This window comes from Pithys albifrons, chromosome 22, assembly GCF_047495875.1.
Source record: "Pithys albifrons albifrons isolate INPA30051 chromosome 22, PitAlb_v1, whole genome shotgun sequence".
NCBI lineage: Eukaryota > Metazoa > Chordata > Aves > Passeriformes > Thamnophilidae > Pithys > Pithys albifrons.
This window is the reverse complement of record NC_092479.1, coordinates 8,280,232-8,304,638: the sequence shown is the minus strand read 5'-3', so window position 1 is coordinate 8,304,638 and position 24,407 is coordinate 8,280,232. Positions and strand designations below refer to the sequence as shown.

Sequence of the window (24,407 nt, the reverse complement as noted above, 5' to 3'; positions counted from 1 at the left end):
TGGAGTTCCTGGACTAGGAAATATCCCCTGAACACAGAAATCCCCACACAAATAAACAGGGAGTGAATGAAAACAGGAGGTACTCCCTTCTGGGCAGTCCATAAGGTCCTGTCTCCTCTCTGGGATGCCAGAAGGTGAATCAACAGCACCGTGTGGGGCTGCCCAAAGAGCTTTCCAGAGTCAGGGTCAGAAATGAAGGGCCGAGGACACCCCTTGCAGATCCCTCTCTCTCCAGCCAAGCACAGGGATCATGCCAGGCACAGGAACAACACTGCTGAGGGGGGTGTTGCTGTGCTTTTTAAGGGGCAGATCCCTGAGCAGCAGCTCCATCCTTGGTCCCCAGGGATGCCACAGCCCCAATTCCTGAGTGCCACCTGCACGACCCACCCTTTACAGTCACCTCAAGAGATACAGCTCACCACCAAAGAGCTCTGATTCTTTCCTGCCTTCATTTCCTGCCTGGTTTTCTCTCACTGCTAGCCCTGTCTCAGGTGCCCTGGCACAACAAAAGCCCTCCTCTGATGTCATGTGTGTGGCCAGGTGAGGCCCTGGCCCTGCAGACACCCAGCAAAGGGGCAGGAGCAGCTCGTGTTGCTGTTCCCAGAGCACGTGCTGGCAAAGAGCAGCCCCCGGGGCACTGTGAGCACACCCAGAGCCATCCCAGCCCTAAGACACACTCACAGGCACTTGCTCTACCCGACACTGAACTCACACCTCACAAACAAATTATTTAACTGCTCTATCCCCCAAGGAAGACAGTGATCATTTCAAATGCAGCTCCCTGCTCGTCTCTCACATACACGCAACGGCCTGATAGGTTAAATGCTGCCATTTAATTACAGTAATGGAACCTGCTATTTTTTGGTTCCCTTGAATCCTCTCTCGCTCTCTTTTTTAAACACATACAGAGTCATCTTTTAAACATGTGTTTTATATTTTGAGTTTAACAGCTGCATTCTCCTGGTTCCTTGAAGAGCAGGAGTAATGGCATTCTGATATTCCTCTCTGTACCTCTGAGCAGGCAGCCTTTTAAACACTACATAACAAAGACAGGCCAGGGGATGCTGCAAGAAGGGCTCCAGGCCAACACTGCAGAGGCAAATCTGCCCCTCCAGTCACTGAGATGGTTTGTGTTGATTTTATTGAAACCAGCATAACCTCTCCCACCCCCCTGGGGTCTGGAGTGGTGCATAAATATGAAAACATTTTAAGTAGTTTTACTGAAAATGCCATAAACATCAGTACATCACAATGCACAGTATGGTTACAGTTACAGGTCTATGGCTGGCAGTCAGAATTATCTCACAGCCAACAGTTCCTGCCATATCTGCCCTCAGTGCCCCATCCAAAATGGGGATGGTATTTCCTCTTTCCCACTGAAATCTGGAATTTGCAAACCGTTTTGAGAATAGAAATGTCTAATGAAGAAGAAAAAATGTGATCAGAAGTGCCTTAAATTGATCTTCTAATCTTGCCATTTCACAAAAGGTGTCAGAAGTTTAGTCAGTTACTATTTGTAGAGCACTCTGCCTATGCCAAGTGGCACAGAAATCAGGACTGGAGGTGTGTGGAATGCTGGAGGATGGTGCAGAACACTCTTCTCAGGTGAATCTGGGGAGAGGCTGCAGGTCCCAAAGCCCAGCAGGGTTTGCTGTTGGGTGTTACTGAGGGAGGACACAGAACACAGAGCCACAGGGAGCACAGTCACTGCCTGTGGGTCTCACATTTTATACTGCACAGCAGTTAGAAAAAAACAAAAGGCAAAGAGTAAGTACTTCCAAGTCAAAATAAATTCTTACCTTTGCTAAGGCCACAACAGTCCTAGAAAAATACCCATATTACCCCTATCCTCAGCTTTATTTGTCCTCTAAATGTGCAAAGCTTATTTATTTGCTGCGTGGTAGTTGGCTCACAGTCAGCCAGCCAGCCATGCAGGGATATTGCCCATCTTCACTCTCTGGTACAGATACCCACCGGTGTCTCTAAAGGATGGAATCTTAAAAGGTGAGGCAAGGCAGAGACAAAGACAAATTTAATTTTATCACCATAAAAAGGGACATTTCCACATGGGCAGCAAGGACATGAATATCGTGTGCGTGCGGGGGCGGGGGATTATAAACGCATTTTTGGCGAAATTCAATAAAGCTGATTCCACTGCATAAGGTCAGCAATTTACTTTTAAAAAATGATATGATTGCAACTTTTAATATAACCCATGTATTTGCTGCAAGATGCTCTAGAAGATTGTGTAATGTAACCACCCGACCTCTCCACAGGAGCAGAGATCACCCCATTTACCCTTTATTGTCTTGCTAAAAGCAATGCACATTTGCACAGGATGACAAAGTCAACAGCTTCTACCTCAGAGAGCCTCAGATTTCAGGAGAATGAATTCCCTGCTCTGCTCCTGGGGGAGTGGAGTCGCCCGGACCAGGCTCCATCAGACAGAACAGCAAGGAATGCACCCAAATTCCCCCTTTAGCCAAGGAAAGAATGATTGCACTCCAGATCAAAATTAAGAGGGAATAATGTGCAGCAGGAAAGCAAACTGAAGGACTTTCCATTCACAGGTACCAAAGACATTGTTTTAAATGGAGTAGAAACATTGCCTGAGAGATCCTAAAGAATTATCTCATGCAGGAACTTATTTTATCTTCCCTAGCAGAAAGTATCATTAGGTCTGAGATGGATTTCAGCAGAAGAGCAACACAGATTATCCCAATTACACTCCCTGGTTTAGCCCCAGGAGGGAAGGCTGTCTCTTTACACTTAGAGTACCAGGCTCACTAACAGAGCAGGTCAGCAGCTGAATCCCTTCACTTGCTCCAGGAAGACAGTGGAGAAACCCTGGGCTGGATGACCATGAAGAGCAAATTCCTTCTATCACAAAAATATTTTTATACAAACCTACACAGATTTCCTCAACTGTCTCAAGGTGACTCTTGCTTCAAAGGTCAAAGCTGCAGGGCTGGATTAGGATTGCACGCAATCTGCCTGAGCCCTGACACGGTGACATTCTCGGGCTTGCAGCTCTCCCCTCCCAGCCCTCTGATGGAATTCTCAATCTCTCTGCCAGTGTGGCTGTTCCTGCAGCACCAGAGCTCCAAAAACAAGCACACCAGAACAGTTTATAAACATGGCTAATACAAACCTTGCCAATAAGGCAAATTAACCCCATTCCACAGATGGGCAAACTGAGCTCAGGACATGCCCTCAAAGCAAACAAGCATCATGTCTCAGGTCTCCCATGCCTGCTCTTAGTTTGTAACTCCAGAAGTGACTTTCACCTACAAACATGGTAAATAAATGATTACATCTACAACTCAGACTTAGGGACTGTGCCTTTTTTGCCCATCACTGTCTAACAATTTCAGGACTCAGAATATAACTATTGTAGCATTATCTTCTAGAATAGACTTCAACTCCCTCTGCTGTAATCATCTTATTTTCTCAATGCTACCAGGAATGGAAATATTACTCTGTCAGTAAACAAGGCAGATATGACTCAAAGTACACCCAGTGAGCAACAGGAGTTAATTCTGCAAAGCCATTTTTAACGGCTCTTTTACATTACACAGTTACTGTCAGAGAGCCAAGTGGAGAGACATCATTAAACCCATGACATTCCAATTATTTGTTAAAATTAAGCTTACAACCAGTGTTTTGTAGCATGCACAACTTCCTCAGCATCAAACTGGCCTGTTTCAATTTATTGATAATTTTCAAGCTACAAAAACGTGGCAAAGGTGATTCTGGACTCTTTGCTGAAATCCTGAGGAATTTCTTTGGTCCTGCAGAAACAGGAGATGTGGCAACTTTACCCAACACACTCTGAATGAATCACCTCTCTCATTCTGTGCAATATAGATCTAAATGGCTCAAGATCACTGCAGGCTGAGCCTGGGGACAGAGGAAGGATATTACCATTAATTTGACTTGTATCCTCTGTTGTAGAAAACACAAACAGCCATTTAGAGGATGCAAAATTTGAGTCACCTCCTCAACGTTCACAACATCATTAAAAATCAAAGGGGTGCTCTCATACACCTCAACACTTTCCACAGAAACCAAAGAGAAAGTCACTGATATTTTCATGGTTTTAATACTAAATAGCAGGTCTTGTATGGAACTGTCTTGTTTAAACAAACACACTGTGGGGATTAGTGGGGTTTAGGTTTTCCATGATTTTTTCCCTTTAAACAGGGTCAGGCAGGATGTTGTTCCTCACATTCAGCAGCAGAGCAGAGTGTTCAAGCCAAAGGTGAAGTACAAAGCCCTGCACTATGACAAGCTTGTTGGAACTATCCAGTAACAACAATGATAGATTTTACTGCCAGAGAAAAGCATTTCTATGAAAGAGTTCTTTAGTTCCAAGTACAGCTCATCAATAAACTCCTAAACATTGTTTTTTCATACAGAAAATGTTTCTTCAAAAAACCCCAAAATGTTACAGAGAAAAGTAATGATTTTGAAACAATTAAAAAAGCCTTTTTCCAACTGTTTCCACTGTAATATTACTGTACATATTATATTATTCTATTAATCTCTTTGCATTGATTAGACTCCAGTCTAATCAATACAGAGTGATCTGACAGGTCTATAATATTTCATTTTTTAAATATGATTTTAAATGTTAATCCCTTTTTAATACAAACACAACTTTCCAAATCTCAGAATTTCCAGTGGGATGGAAATTTGGTTCAACCCAGCACTAAAACCCAGTTGTTACAGAACAATGAAATGCACACAAGTACAACGTTCCTCTAACCCAGCAAACTCACTGATCAGTAACTACAGTTTCCACCATACACTCTCTTTCCTTCATCACCTGAGTATTAGACATTAAAAGGCAGAAGAAGAAAGAATTGCCTTCCTTTGTCCACTGCATCACATGGTTAGTTATTCCTAACCTGATGTCAGGGGGGTTTCTGCCCTCATGAGCCACTGGGGACTGGGGAGGAGTCCAAGGGGAGCTACTGACTGATTTCTCCATGTGCACAGGGACTAAATAGGTTACTTCTTCCAAACCTCCTTTCAAATCTTGAGGAATGAATCTGCTATTAAGATTTTCTTCCCCAAACCCTGACAACTCTGAAGAAGCACCATATCTGACCTGCAGGATGTTCTAAGGCTGAGCAGTTCATCACATTTTCTTGGCTCTGCTGCAGGTCCCTTCTCACCAAGGAAGCCAAAAAAATCCATGAAGTTCATGACAAGTTCAGACACCACAAACAGGAGTAAAATTGATGGGGGAAAGGAGTCAGGGTGATGAATAGGCTGAACAGCAAGTGGCAGATCTGCACATGGAAGAGTGGCAGGACAGGGAGGCACCTCCTCCCCAGCAGATGGACAGAGACTGTCAATGATTTTCAGGACTAAAAAGAACTAAGACAAAATACACAACAGTGGAACTAACTTCTGGATCACAAACACATCTATTCTTCTGGACCCTGATACTCCAGCAGTGGAATCTCAGCTGCCTGTTGAAGATCATCAGCACTGGGCAAACACAGCAGAGTGCCACAAATGGATGTGACCAGTGCTGACTCAGACTGAGCTGGTGAGGGTTTGTCAGACATGGCAGCCTTCAGTCTCTCCCTCCTTATTCTTCAGGTCCCTGATAAGCAACCTGGGAGAGAACCAACCACATTTCCCCATCTGGGCAGGGTTGTGTAGAGTCACCTAGAGAACAAACTGGTTGTATGAACAGGTGTAGGACATATTTCTGTTTAACCCAGCAGATATTGTAAGGCACATTAGCTGTCTTGTACAGTCATAAACAGAGGCCTAACCATCTTTAGTAATTAAATATCCCATAGTGCTTTTCAAGAATCTTAGTAAATTTTTTACTCAGTAATTACATTCTCTATCCCTAAAGCTCCCTCTGCAAGATCACTTAGATAAAATATTCTTCATTTCCTCTCCTAAAAACCACGTAGTGATGTTGAGCAGCTGCTGTCCTCTGCTCAGAGGTGGATGCTTTTCAGTGGAAAGCACAGTGAGCTCCAGATTGCAGAATCCCAGAGTGATGCTGGTAGTGACAGATAACCCTGGAAGCTGCACCCCCAAACACGCTCCGTGCCACCAGCTGCAGAGTTTCCATGGTTAATGGGACAGTGTGCTCTGTGACCCTCAAATGAAACCACTGTCAACGTGCAGAACACACTTCCTTTAACCTCCCCAGTCATTTCTGTGAGTTTACACAAGCTCCCAGACTTACTTTATGCCACTTGAACACCTGCTGCAAAATTCTTTAGAAAGCAGCAAGCACACCCTCCCTGCCTCCACCTGTCCCAGGGAACTTGTTCTCGTTCTGTGTTGATTTGTTGCAGAAGTTTAAAACACTGAGCATCTTCTTGCCATAAATTTTTGCCATCAGCATCTGAATTCCAGGTCTCACTTGTAGATTTTCAAGTGCAAGTGATGAGGTCTGTGCAGGCATTGGTGCAAAACACAGAGGCAGCAGGTGCTGAACAAGGTACCTGAGCTGCAAGTGCAAAGCAGGACAACCCCACACACAACCAGCTGGGCAGCTGTGCTGGGTTTGGCTGCCGTGGAATGGGGTTTTCACAGGAGCTGGTGTGGGGCTGTGCTTTGGATCTGTGCTAGAACAGTGCACAGATGGTTTGGAACATCCCTTTGGTCAGGTGGGGTCAGCTGGCCCGACTTCTTGTGCCCCCCCAGCCTCCCCAGGGGTTGGTGTGATGAGAGGCAGAAAAGGCCGTGGCTCTGTGTGGGCCCTGCTCAGCCACAGCTAAAACATCTCTGGATTACCCACACTGCCCTCAGCACAAACCCAAACACAGCCCACACCACTGTGGAGAAGCCAATACAGCTGTGAAATAAAGTCCTCACTCCTTTTCTTCTCCATCTCTCAAATCCACATCCCGTCAGGAGTTTGCAGAGAAGGACAAGTCACCCAGCACTCCTCAAAGGGTCACCACATTCACCCTAATCCCACAGCTGGGGATCCAACAAGGCAATTTCTAGAACAGCACAGTGCTTGGGGGGCTGCAGCAGTTTGGCCCAAACAGGTATTTTGACAGCACAGGTTACTAACTCTATTTTTCTGAGCTGGCACTGGACCCTATTGGCTTGCACTGCATTTTCTTCTCAAGAAAAAGCTTTGTAAAAACTGTTCGAGCTTCACTGAGACATGTTAAAGAATTAATTACAAAGTAAAGCTGAAGGAGAAAATTAATTTTGGAAACACAAGAGGTTACTTTTCTTTTCCTCCCTTTTCTGGAAGTGGGGGAGGAAAGGCAGTTATTTTCATCTCCATGCTGGGGCAGGAGCTGGGAGCTGTCCAGTCGATAACCTGGCCATCAGAACAAGGTTTGTAATTAAAAGGTCAGTGACCTGGAAAGCTGGGGCCTCACTCTCAGGGCTTCTCACTAATGACGCCGCTATTAAATTAAGACTGTTATGAAATCAATGCTAAAAAAGCTTTCATGGTAACGAGATTCCATTCAAGGACATGCAAACTGCCTCATGAAATGGACTTAAATTATAAAAAAAGAAAAGTAATGAAAGAGGGTTAAACTGAAATCTGCTGAAGAATTTGCTTCCTTTAAAGCCCTCCAGCAGTGGGCTGTGCTCCCTTCCCTCAGGTCCTCAAGGAGATCCACTTGGGTTTCTTGGGCAGAGGAGAAAAGGCAGGGGTGCAACTTCCCAAAATACAGACTACAGAAAGAGGAAGAAAATGTTCTGCTGCAGATTCTGGGGCTGGCAGCATTGGCATCCAAGGAATCAAGCACTTTAGAGCTCTGACTGGAAAGGGGCATGTAGAATTAAATAATTGTCTCATCTCTTCAGAAATCACCCCAGTCTGGCACCTTGACACCAGCAAAATTTTCTGGAACTCTGAAGCACTGCAAAAAACCTTCTGGGTGGACATTGTCCCAACATAACTTAACAATTATACATTAACTTGCTCTAATGCACTTCTGTTCTCCCATCACCATTATTTCTGAGCTCCTGATATGCTTCTGTCTGTTCCCACAATCCCACTCTGGGAAGGCATTACTGTACTCGTTTTACTGATGAAGAGAACAAGCAACTAAGAGAACAGCTCTGCATCCAAGATGACACAAGTCTGTAACCTGGCAGTGCTTCCCTTCTCTGCCCCCAAAACCCAGAGTGTGCAAACAGCTCCTCGTGTATCGTTCACTTCCACCCCTTTCTCTGGAAGTCAGAGATTCAGAGCACACAAAATGAACAAGCCACATGGGTTACAGGACGGGTAAGTGAGCAGGGCAGGACATCTGAGGCACAACAGTGAGATGACAGCCACATTTCCACAAGGGTTTAAGCCCCACATGCTGTCTAATTACTCCCAAGGCGCCGCTGATTCTGTGGCGTGTCATCAGCAGAATCAGCGGGTTGGACAAAAAACAAACAGCATCTTTTTTTCCTTTCTTTTCTTTCAGATACTCTGAGGGGAAACAGCTGTTTTTTCCCTTCATCTGAAGAAGTTCATGATAAAAAGGAGGAAATGTCATAAATTACACAAAATGCCAGTGTAAGCTTCAAAGAAAATGATAAATGATTCTAATAACTTCATGTTTCTCATTAATGCCTCTGTATATGGGAGTTTAAAAGTGCTTAAGACAACAGAGAAATCTCATCCAACTTTTGAAAGCCTTTTCACAAATCCAGGACACCCTCACTCTCCCAACTGTCAACACAACCACCCCATGTGCCAGAGGAGCAGCTCAGCACCCCCTGACCTGCATGGAACCAGAACCCCCCCTGCTTTCAGCCTCTGCAGCTGCTGCTTCACCACACACCAAACCCAGCCCAGCTGATGATCCTGCACAAACTTTCATTTCCACTGCCCTGAAAGAGATTCACCCAAGTCCAGTTCCTATATTAAATATTAAATAATGCTAAAAGGAAATAAAATTTGGTTGGCCTTTTTTTCAGAAGGAGATTCTTATAGAAAAAGAAGAAAAAATTCTAATTCAAGGTGGAGGCATCTCTGCAAGTCTCAGAAGTGACACTTCCCAGGCAAAGTTGGGATTGCAGGACCTTTTGGACTGGCAGTGAGGATTTCTCTACCAGACAGCCTAAACTGGGGATAAACATCATTTTGGGGAATGGCAGGGGCTGTGTATGAGAGAACAGGGGGCACGACCAACATCATTTTGGGGAATGGCAGGGGCTGTGTATGAGAGAACAGGGGGCACAGCCCACCAAACCTGCCATCCCTCATCTATTGGGACTAAGGCAGCCACGACACCGACGTTTCAGAACAGCTGCCCCATCTGCCCGAGCACAGAGGCACCACAGCAGGTGAACCTCCTGCTCTCCAGCACTGGACAGGTCAGACTCCACACACACCTCTCCAGTGACTGCTGGGTACAGGCACTACTGGACCCTGCTCCTTCCTATCTCCTACTGCTAAGTTTTCAAACAAACAATTAGCACAAAGGGAAGGAGGGCTAATTAACAAACAGGAACAAACAAACAGTTCTACCAAACCGTTTCAGCTCTTTAGTAATTATTAGGCAAGTAATTCATAAGAAGTATTAGTTGGGCCACAGTTTCTCTGTGCCTCCATCTCCCAACCCTTTCTCTTCTCCCAGTCAGGGATTTATTAAAATTAAACAGATTAGATGGAGCTCCTGATACTAAACACTGTTCAGCAAAGCCTGCGGTGGGGAAGTGCAGAGCAAACACCAGAGACATTTGTCTCTAAATTGCTCTAAATACCTTCTGCAAATGAAATTCTAACCCAGCTGAGTTGAGCGAGAAAATGAGGAGTAACTGGTCATTGTCAGCACAGAAGCAGATCAGGCAGTTATAATATTGCACGATATACTGGGGGCTAAGGATCTCTCGGCAACAATAGATTTTGTATCAGGTTACCTCGGGTAATCAGCACGGCTTTTAGGCTCAGCTTTCCCTTGCTTCATTGCTTCCATGATAGAGCTGAAATCCCCAAGCTTTTATGATTAATTACTCCCCGTAGGTCCACATATTTCAAGGAAAACCTCACGGAGCACAGCGACCAACAGGCTCCAAATTTTAATGTCACGCTGCTGGCAGGGCAGGGCAGGGCAGGGCAGGGCAGGGCAGGGCAGGGCAGCAACAACCTCTGTGACTGGAATGTCCTGTTGACTGGCACTGGGACAGGCTGGGAGAGGATCACACTCCAAACCACCTGAACTACTTGCCAGGACATCAGTGCCAAAACACAAGGCTGCCATTCCCTTCCAGGTCCTTTGCTACTCAAGAGGAGCAAAGTGGTGCATAGCCTTGAACTCTCCATCTCATGACATCAGGTCTCAGGCATCTCCATAAACAGTTCTTAACTCCAAACAGAATAATGTATATTCCTTAGGCTTCCCTACTCTTCAAAACTCCAGATCTTTAGCTCCAGAATTTGATGTACCCTAAAGTACTTGTGACCTCAGCATGTAAGTGGGTCACTCCCCTCTGAAGTCTGGAGTTTGTATTTTCAGTATCATTTCAACACTTAAAGTGCTCCACAGTGCATGTAATTAACTCCAAGTTAAAACTGGCCTTCTTACTTCCATCCTGTGGGAAGGATCTAAGCAAGGTGGTCCCAGGAGAGTAGCAAAATATGGAGCGAACTTCACCTGAAATGCACTGCAAGTTGTGGAATAAAAACTTTGGAAAATAATAAAGGAACAAAAGGCAGTTCCACTATGAGACAGAAAGTAAAATAAACTCTCAGTAAGCAGTGGCTGATGTTCCATCTGACTGAGACGATATAGGATTTGTCAGGATCTGTTCTGTCTGTGCTACACAAAAGGGCTAAACTCAGTCAGGAGTTTACCATTTCAGCCTCAAAGTCAGGTTGACCCCAAGCCTGACCTTAACCTGACCTTGTTTACTTCCACCGAGTCCTTTGCCCTTCACTGTTCTCTCTGGCTCTCTTTGGAAACATTTGACCTTTTCACCCACAAGTTGGCCATTCTAAAGCCAGTGCCAGTAAGGCTGGAACTGACCAACCAGTCCACAGCTCTGAACTCTCCTCACTGCAGAAAAGAGTTGATAACAGTTAACCCAAAAGCTCCCCATGTGTCTTTTGTAATCCACAACTCCACATCTGGGGCCAATATTGCTCGAGGCAGTTGGGAAGAGCCTGATACTCCTTAAACACTTCAGATCTCTTTTTTGAGGCAGATTTCTTGCTTTGTCTTTAACATTTAATTTTCCACAGCAAACATTTTGGCTTCACACTACCTCAAGGTGCCTCATTATCACCAAGATCACAAACTCAAGAGTCCATACCTTTTTTCTTCAGGAATGCTCTTCTGGTTGCAAGAGGACTTTGGCGGACCCGTGGATTCTGTAAGAACTTCACTGCTGTCACAATCTGAGGAGGGCAGGAGGGTGGGAGAAAGAGAAAAGACCCAAGTTAGGAATGGCCAACCCCTGTTACACATTATGTACTGCAAGGTAAGGCTTTGCATCCATCACATGGGTGGTCTGGAGCCAAAACCCACCCAGCTTTCAGAAATGGTTCAATGAGTATCAGAGCCTGTGGCTCAAATCTAATCAGACAGAACAATTATGGTGTTTCAACCTACAAGTTCTTGTTGAATTACTCTTGGAGCAGCTCAACCTCTATAAAAAACTCCATTAAGATTCTTCGGGGGTTCTGTCATTTATATGGTGATGTTCTTACCCAGGTTGGCTCCTACAGTTAAGGGCAACCTTGAGTCAATGCACGTGATCTCTAAGAGTTGGCTTACTGTAAAATGCTTCCTTTCTATCTGACTTAAACCTCCCTGGGAATTCTAAGAGATTAAAGCCATTTCTGCCATCATTCTAATTTACTGAAAGCAATAAATAAACCTCAGCCTGTCATGACTACAAAAGAAACAACTTCACATCTTTTGGATCCCATAACAAAAATACCAAAAAGAGTCACTTTTAGTGACATAAATGGGTAGACAGATGACTTTTGTCTGCACTGACTTCTACATCCTTCGTGAAGATGAGAGAGAACCTAAACCAGCACTCAGCCCAACAAAGGGCAGTACCCAATGGCATCAACAACAGCACTAATTTTTACATTTCCACTGAGTGCCAGTGAAAGGTATTTGATTTTTTTCTTCCAATGGTAGTTCCACTTTCCACATACTCTCCCATACCATTACACAGGTTATTACATGTTGCTGTACCACTGATTCACTCTTTTTCTATACAAAGACATCTGTTCCAGACATGGATCAAGAGGAACAAGGTGTTACCAGCACAGGTGATGGACACCTCCATGTGAACCAGTGGAAAACATTATTTCCCTCCTCCAGAGCTGGAAATTACCATCCTAATATGCTAAACCTACATTAGGCAGCTCTTGAAGAGCTTATCTCAAAACACAGTTTCTGGGATTCAGTTCCAAAAAGGTTTCCAAAACTTCCACAGCAGCAAAAGAAGGGAAAATACAGCCCCACTCCTGGAATCACTGAAGTTTCACTTTGTGTTTGAATCAAACGCTTCGAATGTGCATTTCTGGTCAGAGAGCAAAGTTCTGATGGGTTTAATGGCACTTTCAATGTACTCCTCAGTGCATTCCATCAATGTTTTTTTCTTTTAAATTGCATCTCTTATTTCTTTAAATACATTAATCAGGCTGGTGTAGGCAAAACGGATCCATTGGACAATGCAATAAACATGAATTATCATCTATCCAACATGCATAATGGCTTAAAAATACATAATAGCAGGTGTAGTTTAAATGATTAGTTATTACACCTGTGGTGGGTCTGATTCAATTGGGGAAAATCATCTTTAATAGGTTAAAAGGTTTAGATCACCAGGCTTCCCTTAAAGTGGCTGTAGAGAGGGGATGATGGAGTACACTGTCATTACTAATTCATTTAAGAAAAACATGGGGGATACAGCAAAGAACAGCATAAACCAGCGAATCCAATTTAAACCTCAGGTAAAGCAGAAAACACCTTTTAAAAAAGCATGATAAATGAATTTGGAAGGGAGATGAAATTGGCAGATTTATTTTAACGGGAATTTGACAAAGTCCCAGCACACCTCCAAGCTGGGAGGATAAACTGAAGGGGGGATTTTTAATTCTTTCCCTTTTCTTCTCTTCCTGTATTTTTTTCCTTAAGTTTGCATTTGGTAATTTTGAACCATAAAATACCAAAGCAAAACACCCCACATAAAGCACACTTAGGCCTCGTTTATGTGCACTTGATCTGTCTGCAGGTGAAATGCAGGTGACAGGCAAATCACAGGTTTAAACTGTGCTGAGATTGCTGTGCCAGATGCAGAAATGCAAAGAGCCCAAACTAATAACTTCAGATAATCTGCTGAATAAGAAAGATGCCCAGATGAACAGACCAACAGACATGTGAACATATCAACACCACTCTCCTCCTAACAATAACAACTCGTGTCTGCAGAAGCTCCTCAACACTCCCTCCCTCACTGTGAGCCAGAGACACGAAGGGCCTGCAGAGCTGCAGTTCTGAGAGCCCTTATATTGAATTATCCATTTTTAAGCATTGAAAAAACTGTAAAAAACAAGCAGTATTTTTCACTGTGCTATTTCAATCACAACCATGTGAACGTTTCATTGATTCTAACCCTTTACTAAAACTTATTTTTGCCATGTAAAAATGTAAACATTTCAGTAGTAAATTTCACTCCAAAATAAACTTCTGTTTTATCTCTCCCTGCACCATTTCCTCCATTATTCACAACCTTTTTAATCTTAAAACAAAATGAAATTACAAGCAACAGCAAACTCCATAAAAAGAATCCTGTATTCCTCCTCCCAATAATCCCACGTTTCTCATACTTGTGCATGCCTTTGCCTCTGAGCATCCCTCCTATAGGCTGAGCAGGAACATCTTCATTTTTATAATCCATCTTGTATACACCAGCAACTTACAAAGCAATTTTGGGCATGTCAAAATGCCAATATTTTCAGCAAACATACACAAGAACTTCCCTACCTTCTATGGATCATTTTCTTTGCACAAACAAGGGCAACTGCAGTCCATAATTTAAACAAGAGAAAAAGGAAGAGGAAGATGAGAAGACTTGCAGTCCTGTGCATAGCCAAAAACATCATGTGGCAAACAGCTCTCTGACTCAGCTGCTAACATTGTTCCACACTATTTCTGTAGCATTTGTCACACTTATCCAAATTTTTATGGCATTAGGACACTGCCAAACAATGAGCATTGTATCACTGCTCTGGTTCCTGGATTGCCAGCACACACACTGGCTGTGTCCAGTGGGTCAGGTCCATATTTCTGTTAAAGACAGACAGTAAATTTGGCTTTTAGAAGCCAGAGAATTCCTTAAACTTGCTTTCCCACCACCACCTCTCCTGCAGGGACACGATCCACAAAGACACCTTTCTGACTGAGTGGAGATGGGTGGAATCCTGCAGCAGGTCTTGTCCTACAGTTTGATTTTCCCATTAAAAGATGAATGCCACTGTTCATGGATTATATTTGCAACTGGCCAAATTACATAAATTCAGGCCAAATATTCTGTTTCAATGTCAAAGATATAAAACGGAGACAGGAACTTTATTGCAGATGTTGTAGGAGTGCAGCAGGCTGGCAAAATTCTGGGCCAAAGCACAGACCTGGATGTTACTGCCAAGGTCCCTCATTGCTGATTTCCCTCCTCTTTGTGTTAATGGCCAAGATAAGGGCAGCCTTATTTCTTACTGTGCTCAGAGCTGCAGGGTTTCCAATAAAGCAATCTGAACGACTTCATCAGTTATTAGCACTAGAAAAATAAGCCATGAAATTTAAAATACTGTGGCAAATGCCCATTTTCTACCATCTCAAAAGAAAAAAGGAAAAAAAGGGCAACAATTAAATGTAAAAGAAAATGATCTTCATCAATAAAAGTTCCAGAGGATTTGGTAAGAGAGTTGCACGTGGAAAACAGACTCAAAAGCCACCAGCAGTGCAGCCCGTAAGAGCTCTAATAGATTTCCTAATACTGGGAACCCTCTGTAGGTTATTACTAAAGAGCATTTGTTGATAGACTGAGACTTTGAGATGACCTGTGATGTAAAGGTTGGGTCTGAATTATACGTTGCAAGGGCTGGTATTTTGTCTTTCTGAGTGGCTCTGTATCTGTTTAAATGCAACACTTCTTTTCATTAAGCAGAGGCGGCGGGGCCATGAACTGTGCACAGACAGTTTGCATTCCACGTGCGGAAGCAATCAACGCTGGCGAGATCCATGACGTATGTAAAACAAGTTGGGATTCATTTTTTCCCAGTGTATTAAAAAATAATAATATGGCAGTATCAACAAACACTCAGCCTATTTCAGCCAGAGCAGGAGGCCACGGCTACAGGGCAAATGGAACTGATCAATATATTAGCCTACAGCAACACCCCCTCAGTGTACGGCTCTGTGTTTGCAAGGCTCGGGAGATTAAATTGTCTGTGAAAGGTTTCTGCACTCCTACTCCAGAGGAGATACCCAGAATCCTGTTAACAAGCATCAGGCTAAAGCCAACTTACGTTTTAACAAGGGCTGACTTAAAAGCCTGGCACGGCAGAGAACAAGAAAACCCCTTCCAACAGAAACGCCGCGTTTTAGCAAGAAATCAGTGCCCTGCCAGGACTAACTTGACAAATATGGTTATCGGTGGCACACGGAAATAGTTGCAAAGCAGCTGTTAATCAGGGAAACACATCATAGAACGCTGATGCCAGCACTCGGAAAAAATGCACGGGGCTAATTATGAAGCCGTATATCTCGGTAAGGAGGCAGCGCTCCCGCAGCGCTCCCGCCCCGCCGGCCGGGACACGCTCAGCCTCCGCCCAGCACAGCCCGGCCCAATCCACCCCAAACCCTGCAAAACCCACGGAAAACCCTCGCTGTTCCTGCGGGAATTACCTGCAGGGCAGCAGGGCAGGGGGGATGCGTTAAAGCGCCTGTGGTTTCATTGAGGTTTAACATTAAAACAGGCAGAACCCCAGGAATTATTTTGGTTGAGACGTAACCTACAAATCTGCAGTTTGGGGGATCTCGAAGTTGGATGGAGAAAAGTTTGAAAATGGCAGGAACAACAATAACAAAGCCCTCATGTAAAACGGGGAGGGAAAAGTACAATTTAAAGCAAGAGTCACAGGAAGGAGGAGAGCAAGATTCACAGGAACAAAGGCAAGGAAAAAACAGGCTTTGAACCATATCTGAGATTAAGGACCTGGAACTAAGGGAATACAGAATAGCAACCAGGGAAAAGAAAAAAAAAAAAAAAAAAGAAAAAAAAAGATAAAAAATGGTAGTACAAGATGAAAAGGGAAAATCCCAGGTGCTGGGAGCTCTGGCTCCAGATTACAGTGAACTCATCACTCTCAACTACCTGTGAGGACGCTGTACCAGGTGGAACTCGGGCTCTTCTCCCGGAGAACAAGGGACAGGATGAGAGGACAGTCTTAAGCTGCACCAGGGGAGGTTTTGGTGGGACATTAGGAGGAATTTCCTCACAGAAAGCGTGACTACACAGTGGAACAGGCTGTGCAGGGCAGTGGAGTCACCGTCCCTGAGGGTGTTCCAGGACAGCCTCAGTGCCACAGTCTGGCTGACAACGAGTGTTGGGTCAGGGGCTGGACTGGATGATCTCAGAAGTCCTTTTTTCAACCTGGTTCTGTGATTCTGTGAGGGCGAAGCCCCACAGCAACCTCGGGCTCCCCGGGCCTCTCTCAGCGTCTCTGACTCCCTCACTCCCCCTCAGTCCCCTTACTCATCTCGTTCTCCCTCACTCCCCTTCACTCTCCTCACTTTCTCCCAGTCTCCCTCAACTTGTCTCCCTCAGTCTCTCATTTTCCCTCACTCTCACTCTCCCTCACTCCCCTCACGACTCCCCGGCCCGGGGGTCTCTTTCAGTCTCCCTCACTCTCTTCCCCATTCCCCTCACGCTTCCCCGCCTGGGAATCTCCCTCACTCTCCCTCAGCCCGGGGGTCTCTCTGTCCCCCTCATTCCCCTCACTCTCCCCCAGCCCGGGGGTCTCTCTGTGTCCCCCTCACTCTCCCTCAGCCCGGGGGTCTCTCAGTCTCTCCCCTCACTCTCCCTCAGCCCGGGGGTCTCTCTCAGTCTCTCCCCTCACTCTCCCCCAGCCCGGGGGTCTCTCAGTCTCTCCCCCAGCCCGGGGGTCTCTCTCAGTCTCTCCCCTCACTCTCCCCCAGCCCTGGGGTCTCTCTCAGTCTCTCCCCTCACTCTCCCCCAGCCCTGGGGTCTCTCTCAGTCTCTCCCCTCACTCTCCCCCAGCCCGGGGGTCTCTCTCAGTCTCTCCCCCAGCCCGGGGGTCTCTCAGTCTCTCCCCTCACTCTCCCCCAGCCCGGGGGTCTCTCCCCCCCCCCCCCCCCCCCCGCCCGGCGCCGCTCGCAGACCCCGCGCGCCCCCTGCCGGCGCCGCCGCCCGCGCGCCCAAATTAAGTGTTTTCACTCAGTGGAAATGAAATGTTTTGCAAGATGAAACAGAAAGAAAATTGAGGTTTTAGGTAATTACTAGTTGGCATTTACATATCACAGGCTGGTTCAACACCTATTCATTTTCCTCTTTTATTTTCAATTTTTTAAAATTGCTCATTAAAACGAACACATGACAGGGACAGGGGGAAAAAAATTGCTCTCCCTCTTTTTCCTGAGGACTACAAAATCCAGATCTACTTTAAATACATTTATCTATAATTATCACATACAAAAAAGCCTCACTTAATTTACATGAATAGGGTGACCAAAAAAAAAATTTAAAAAATGAAAATTATGAGAGCCAAGAAAAAGCCCCTGTGAGCTGTCAGCGTGTTGTGCCTGCACAGTGCCAGGGCCAGGCTGGGGTGAGCAGAGAGGGAGCAGTGAGATTCCCTGGGTGCTGCCAGCCCAAACCAGCCCAGTGCCATCCCAATGCCAACCCGCTGCTATCCCAATATTGTCCCAATGCCATCCCAAACACCTCCCAAAGCCAACCCAATGCTATCTCAATAGTGTCCCAATGCCTCCCAAACCTGTCCCAATGCCAACTCAATCCCATCCCAATGCCATCCTAAACCTATCCCAATCTCATCCCAATGCCATACTAATGTCATCCCAACCCGACTCCAATGCCATCCCAATGCCACCCATCCCACATTGCTCGGCTGCAGCTCCTCTGCCTTCCTCCCCCACGGCACATCCTCCCCCTCACTTCTCCTGTTCCACTCCAAAGCAGTGGCTCCCCATGGTCCCTGTTCCCAACTCCTTTGTTCAGAGCTGCTTGGGGGCTGTGGCCCTGCCTCTGCCTCCCCCCAGTGCCAGCCCTTCTCCCCAGTGCCAGCCTTTCCCCCCAGTGCCAGCCATTCCCCCCCAGTGCCAGCCTTTCCCCCCAGTGCCAGCCCTTCCTCCCAGTGCCAGCCATTCCCCCTGTGCCAGCCCTTCCTCCCAGTGCCAGCCTTTTCCCCCTGTGCCAGCCTTTCCTCCTAGTGCCAGCCTTTCCCCCCAGTGCCAGCCTTTCCCCCCAGTGCCAGCCTTTCCTCCTAGTGCCAGCCCTTCCTCCCAGTGCCAGCCTTTCCCCCCAGTGCCAGCCCTTCCCCCAGTGCCAGCCTTTCCTCCTAGTGCCAGCCCTTCCTCCCAGTGCCAGCCTTTCCCCCCAGTGCCAGCCCTTCCCCCTGTGCCAGCCTTTCCCCCCTGTGCCAGCCATTCCCCCCCTGTGCCAGCCCTTCCTCCCAGTGCCAGCCTTTCCCCCAGTGCCAGCCTTCCCCCCCCAGTGCCAGCCTTTCCCCCAGTGCCACCCTTTCCCCCCAGTGCCACCCTTTCCCCCCCAGTGCCACCCTTTCCCCCCCAGTGCCAGTCTTCCCCCCCCAGTGCCAGCCTTTCCCCCCCAGTGCCAGCCTTTCCCTCCAGTGCCAGCCCTTCCCCCTGTGCCAGCCCTTCTCCCCCGTGCCAGCCTTTCCCCCTGTGCCAGCCCTTCCTCCCAGTGCCAGCCATTCCCCCCCAGTGCCAGCCTTCCCCCCCCAGTGCCAGCCTTTCCCCCCAGTGCCAGCCCTTCCCCCCAGTGCCAGCCTTTTCCCCCAGTGCCAGCCTTTCCCCTCTGTGCCAGCCTTTCCCCCCAGTGCCAGCCTTTCCCCCCAGTGCCAGCCTTGCCCCCCCAGTGCCAGCCTTGCCTCCCCAGTGCCAGCCTTTCCTCCCCAGTGCCAGCCTTTCCCCCCAGTGCCAGCCTTTCCCCCCAGTGCCAGCCATTCCCCCTGTGCCAGCCTTTCCCCCCAGTGCCAGCCTTGCCCCCCCAGTGCCAGCCCTTCCTCCCAGTGCCAGCCTTTCCCCCTGTGCCAGCCTTTCCCCCCAGTGCCAGCCTTGCCCCCCCAGTGCCAGCCTTTCCCCCCAGTGCCAGCCTTTCCCCCCGTCCCTCCCCATTCAGGGTCCTGGGCTGCAGCTCCAGCCACACTCGGCACATTCTCCATTCCCTTTGCTCACTTACACACACCTGCCCTATGCAAAGCCCTTCATTTCCTGCACCCTTCAGCTTTGCCTAATTTTAACCTTGTGCAAGTCTTGTTTAACCTCACAAGGCATTGTAGGATACAATTTGTATGAAAAATGCTACATAAAATAAAGTTTTATTGTATCATATGTTAGGGGCATAAAACACCCCGGATAGAAGTACAGGAGCTGACATGATAGACTAATATATTTTAAGGTCTATTGTGTAAATATGTATTTAGGGAATTCTAAGGCATGGTATTATTGACCCAAGTCTCTCTTAAAACACATTGATATATGGAATAAAAGCCCTTATGAAAAGTAGCAACTTCGTCTGTGTAGTAGTCACCTTTCAAAGTGAAATATCTCTGTCATCTTCAGTTTTTTATAATTTGATTGAAAACACAGTGGACATCTTGACAAAACTCCTGTCTTTTTAAGAGGAATAATATCCAAGTTAAACTTAAAAAGAACCAGAAACTTTTACATGTTCATTAAAAGAAATGTACAACAGCTATTTCTATTTGCTGAGAAAATGTGCTAGCTATGTAATTTTTTTTATTTCAGGAAGAAATACACCTCCAAAAGAGACTTCATAACATCAGGTTTAACACAATAAAAACTGTTAGGGAGAAGTGATAAATGCCAGAAAAACATCTTACAAGAAATATGAGGAGAGGAGCAAACTAAATGAATTAAACTGATAATGCAGCCATAATAAATTTAACCAGTGAGCAGCATGAACCTTTTTTCTAGAGTTCAAACATTTTAACTTTTCACTGAAATCATCTCACTTTCGGAGGGAAAATAGACTTGAAGAATCCCCTTTCTGCACTTCTGCCTACACTGAGGCTGCAGTGCCAGAACCACCAAAGAAGGAATTGCAGAGGGATGAATGAGCAGGGTGGGGAAGTGCCTGCAAAGCAACAGGCAGCAAAGTGCTGGAAGTTCTGTTTGCACAGAAATGGCAACAACCTGCACAGTGAGTGGATAACCTGAGGGTAACCCATGGACAGCAGCCCAGGGCCTCCTGCCCCAGGTGAGGGATCTGCTCCCACACCAAAGCCAACAAACTGACCCCACAGCAGCCAAGAAAGATGCCAGGCAGAAGGTCAGAGCTCAAAACTTCATAAAAACCCCTGAGTTTTGTAACTTTTCATGACCCAATTTACACACCTTGCTCCTCCCTTCTGGCAGGAGGAAGCTCAGGGATCACTGGGGCTCTGTGTGCAGTAAAATTAATGCAAGTGTCAAGCTGTTGGGCTCAATCACCCCACAGGAATGTCCTGACTCGTGTCCAAGGTGCAGAACCAAGATCAGTGCCTGGCTCCACAGCTGCAAAAATGCACAATCCAGGTGCCAGAGGGGCAGCACCTCCTCTCACCTTCCCCCTCCTCTCTCCACATCACCATCACTGCAGGGCTCAGGCACAGCAGCTCTCAAAGAAACCCCTTTTGCCCTGTTACCTTCTCATGTGTAGAAAGCAAAAACCAACAAGGCTGTAATTGATTTCACTTTCATTCTTTTAACTACAAGGACTGCTGGAGGTTCATTCCCATTCCAGGGAGCTGGAGGAGGAGGATGGAAGGACAGGAAGTCCATGTCACACCCAACAGTTGTGCCTGTTGAGCAGGAGACTGAGTCAATCAGAGGCACCAGAACAGGATCTCTGGTCACACTCAGGTGCTTCTGAGTCCAGTCAAAGGACTGGAAATCCCAGTGACACAAAGGTTTAGATTCAGTGCAAGAGGATTGAAAGTAGAACCTGTCTGTGGAAAATGCTATCAAGTTGTTTCAGACTGAGAAGGCTCCAGTGGACAAGCAAACCCACCAAGTTCAACCTGCTATTTCAAGAACCCCATTTCACAGAATGTTTAATCCATGGGAAACAGAGATTAGAAAATGAGTGTTTTCCTTTCAGCAATAAACCCCCAAACAATTAGTGAAGCCAGGGGGCTGTGATGGCATTATGGCAGAATAAATAGGAAACTATTTGTATCACCAGAATCTGAGAAACAAAAGGTTTCATGTTGGAAACACGAAACAAGCTGGAAATTGTGACAGATGCACAATAAATCATGCAAAACACAACAGTTGGAAAGAAATAGCAAAAAGGGAAGAACTTAAAACACTGGAAGACCTTTTTGTAAATTTAGTATTTTACTCAGAGCTCTTTGGGACCAGAATGGTCCTTTTACTTTGCATGTGCACAGAGCCTGGTGCTGGTCTGCAACTGCCTCCTCACCATTTATTACAACACAAATAATAATAAAGACTGAGCAGACCATGCACTTTGTTCCTGCTGTTAATTGCCCCATTAAGGGAAAAACAAGGTAAGGAGCAAGGAACCTGATTGGCCAGAGCTGCCTCGTCTGTGGGGACTGCGAGTGGAATAATTTTATAGATCCAGAAGCAGCTGCGTCCCTTGTCTTTGTCCAGTTCCCAGAGAAAAGAGCTCCCAGCCCACCATTCCTCCTCCAGAGGGAGGAACCTGCATGACCAGCCTGAAAAGCACCTCAGCTTCCCTGTCAGCTCTCAGGATGCTTCTTCCTCTACAGCAGCAGAGAAACAGTAACAGGGCAAACACAGGAGCATTTCCACAGGAGCTGCCCAGACTGTGCCAACAACGGGTCCACTTCATTCCCTACAGTCACTTTGGTGCTTCTCGTGGATGTGACATCCACTCCTTAAAGACACAAGGCATAGAGGTGTGTCCTAGTTCAGCAGGAGGGACCAGCTAACCCTGTGTCAGGACAAATCCAGGATGCTGCTCCACCAGGACAGTGTCCCCAGAAATCCCAGGCACTCATCACCTACTCCTCCCTCCTGAAACACTTCAGTAGGATGGCACTGCCCTAAACTGAGTTAAAACATCCAAGAGAATTAGTTCTACAGAGAATTAAACTGACACCAGGGTGCTTCTCCCTAATTCCTACACAGAAATTTAGGTCCAAAGCAGGAAGGCCTAAAAAAATCCGAGAAGGTTCAAAATGGCATTTCTACGTTTTTTTATTTTCCTTAAACCTTGGCACAGCCAGTACATGTCAGGGACTATTATAATTATACTCTTTACGTGCTGAAAAATTAATAAACAATTACTCACTTCGGGGAAAAAAAGAAAGCAGCCATTTCCTTGACAAATGCTGCAGAAAGCATCAACAATCTCTCTGAAATCTGGGTCCACAGCAGGGAATGAACACCACGGGAAGAACGGCCGGTGCTGCTGCAGAGCTGGCACCACAGGAAACCTGAGGCTGAAACCCACTTTGCTCAGGACCTGCACCTGATCCAGAGCAGCTACAAAGCACTTTGGTATCTCTGGATAACAGAAAAAAAGTAGATTTGGTTTTTAATGCTGCTTTGGCCCAACCACAGGCTGGTCAATGGATTCCCTCAAGCCACAAGGTCCAAAACTGGGGTAGGTGTTTGGAATGCTCAAGTTTCAGTCCTGGGGCAAAAAGGGTTCCAGGCTGCCCTGGTGGCTGCAAACTGAGGGTCTCCTCTGCTGGGGGAGGAAGGCAAGTTCCCCTTCCCAGGAAAAAGGTAAAATACAGACTTTTCTGAAGAAAGGAACAAGACAGCAAAAATATGAGACCTTGGAAAACTCTTACAGAAATTTATCTGCAGCCTAAATTTTCAGTAAAATCTGCAATTCAGTCAGTTCTGCCCTAAAGTATTGGCAAGTTCTGTATCAACCTTCTTGAGAATACAGAGGCAACTCATGTGCACTTGCACTGAAAGGCTTCCAATACTCTTTAAAAAATTTAATAAAGCCAAATAAATGCTGCGTATCCCTTTCTAAGCAGCCCCACACTGCTTGGTTTTCTCCCCACCTTAAATCAATGGTAACCCAATTCCAATGCCTTGCAGCTCTGTCTGAGAACTGGTGTGGAGATCAACACTTTTTATCTTAAGGGTTCTGGATCACTCCCTGGCACACCCAAACCCATCAGAGCCACCACAGGGTCCCCCTGCTCCTTCTGCCCCCTCTGCCTGGGAGAGCAGCACAGAAACCTCACCCCTCCACGCTGCAGCTCTTGGCCTGCCTGCCTTGTTTCATCCTCTAAACACACCAAGATTTATTAACCTTTACAGTAAAAACAAATAAAATGATGATGAAGTAAAGCCACAGTGATGTCAGGGCTGCAGCTACCACCGTTTATCTGGGGAAATCCAATTAGTGCTCAAGTGGCAGAGATACCTGGAAAAGTGCTCACAATCAAATCAAAAAAAGATACAAAAACATTAACTTGATGGCTAAAAACTCCACATTTAAACATTTAAAGTAATAAAGGTGCTTTTATTGAGTATTTTCTATATTTCATTAGGTCCCAAATGGATGAGGAGACCTAGAGATGCATTTCCTGGGCTTTTGGATCCTCAGACCAAGAGCTTGACTTTGTTGTTGTTGTTGAGAGACACAAAGAGTGTTTCTTGCTAGAATGACAAACTTCTTTCTGCAGCAGCAACTGCACATGCAGGAAATGCTGGGAAGCTTGTGAAGATCCTCTTTGATGTGCCACACTCATTCTGTACTCACCATGACGTGAGCAGAAAGGTTGGGTGAATTGTTTCTGCACAGGAGGGTGTCTGGATTCACCCTCTGTGCTTCACCAGAAACTCCTCTCCACAGCCACGGCCTCCTGTGCCTTGGCTGGGAAAGAACTGGAGATGAGAGGGGTCCCACTGCACCCCCTGCCTCAGAAAGGAAGAAGGGACCCAAATAATGAATGGGATTAGTCCAGCCCCAGCAGCAGGACCCTCAGAATGGGTCTGATTACAAGAGTTCCAGAAAAAGCACCCAGCAAAACATCCCGAGTTCTGAGCCTGCTGCTTGTTGTCAGCATTAAATTCACTTAAATTTATGAAAAGAGGAATCAGTGAACAGAAGAGCAAACTTCTGAATAACAACCTCTGTGAAAGCACAGAACAGGAGACAGCAACACCTCACAGCTTTGGGAGCACCTGACAGAA

At 46.2% G+C, this 24,407-nt stretch overlaps 1 protein-coding gene across 4 annotated transcripts in view; it reads right to left on the bottom strand.

Moving 5' to 3' along the window:
* Positions 1–24,407, bottom strand: part of PEX14 (peroxisomal biogenesis factor 14) — a 69,983-nt gene that overhangs the window by 26,089 nt on the left and 19,487 nt on the right. For 3 of the 4 annotated variants that reach the window (XM_071575739.1, XM_071575741.1, XM_071575740.1), the window contains one exon: positions 11,263–11,347. In XM_071575739.1, the coding sequence (XP_071431840.1) occupies positions 11,263–11,347 (85 nt within the window). Of the gene's footprint in view, positions 1–9,870; positions 10,008–11,262; positions 11,348–24,407 lie in introns of those variants that run through there. The other variant, XM_071575742.1, reaches the window with a different exon arrangement.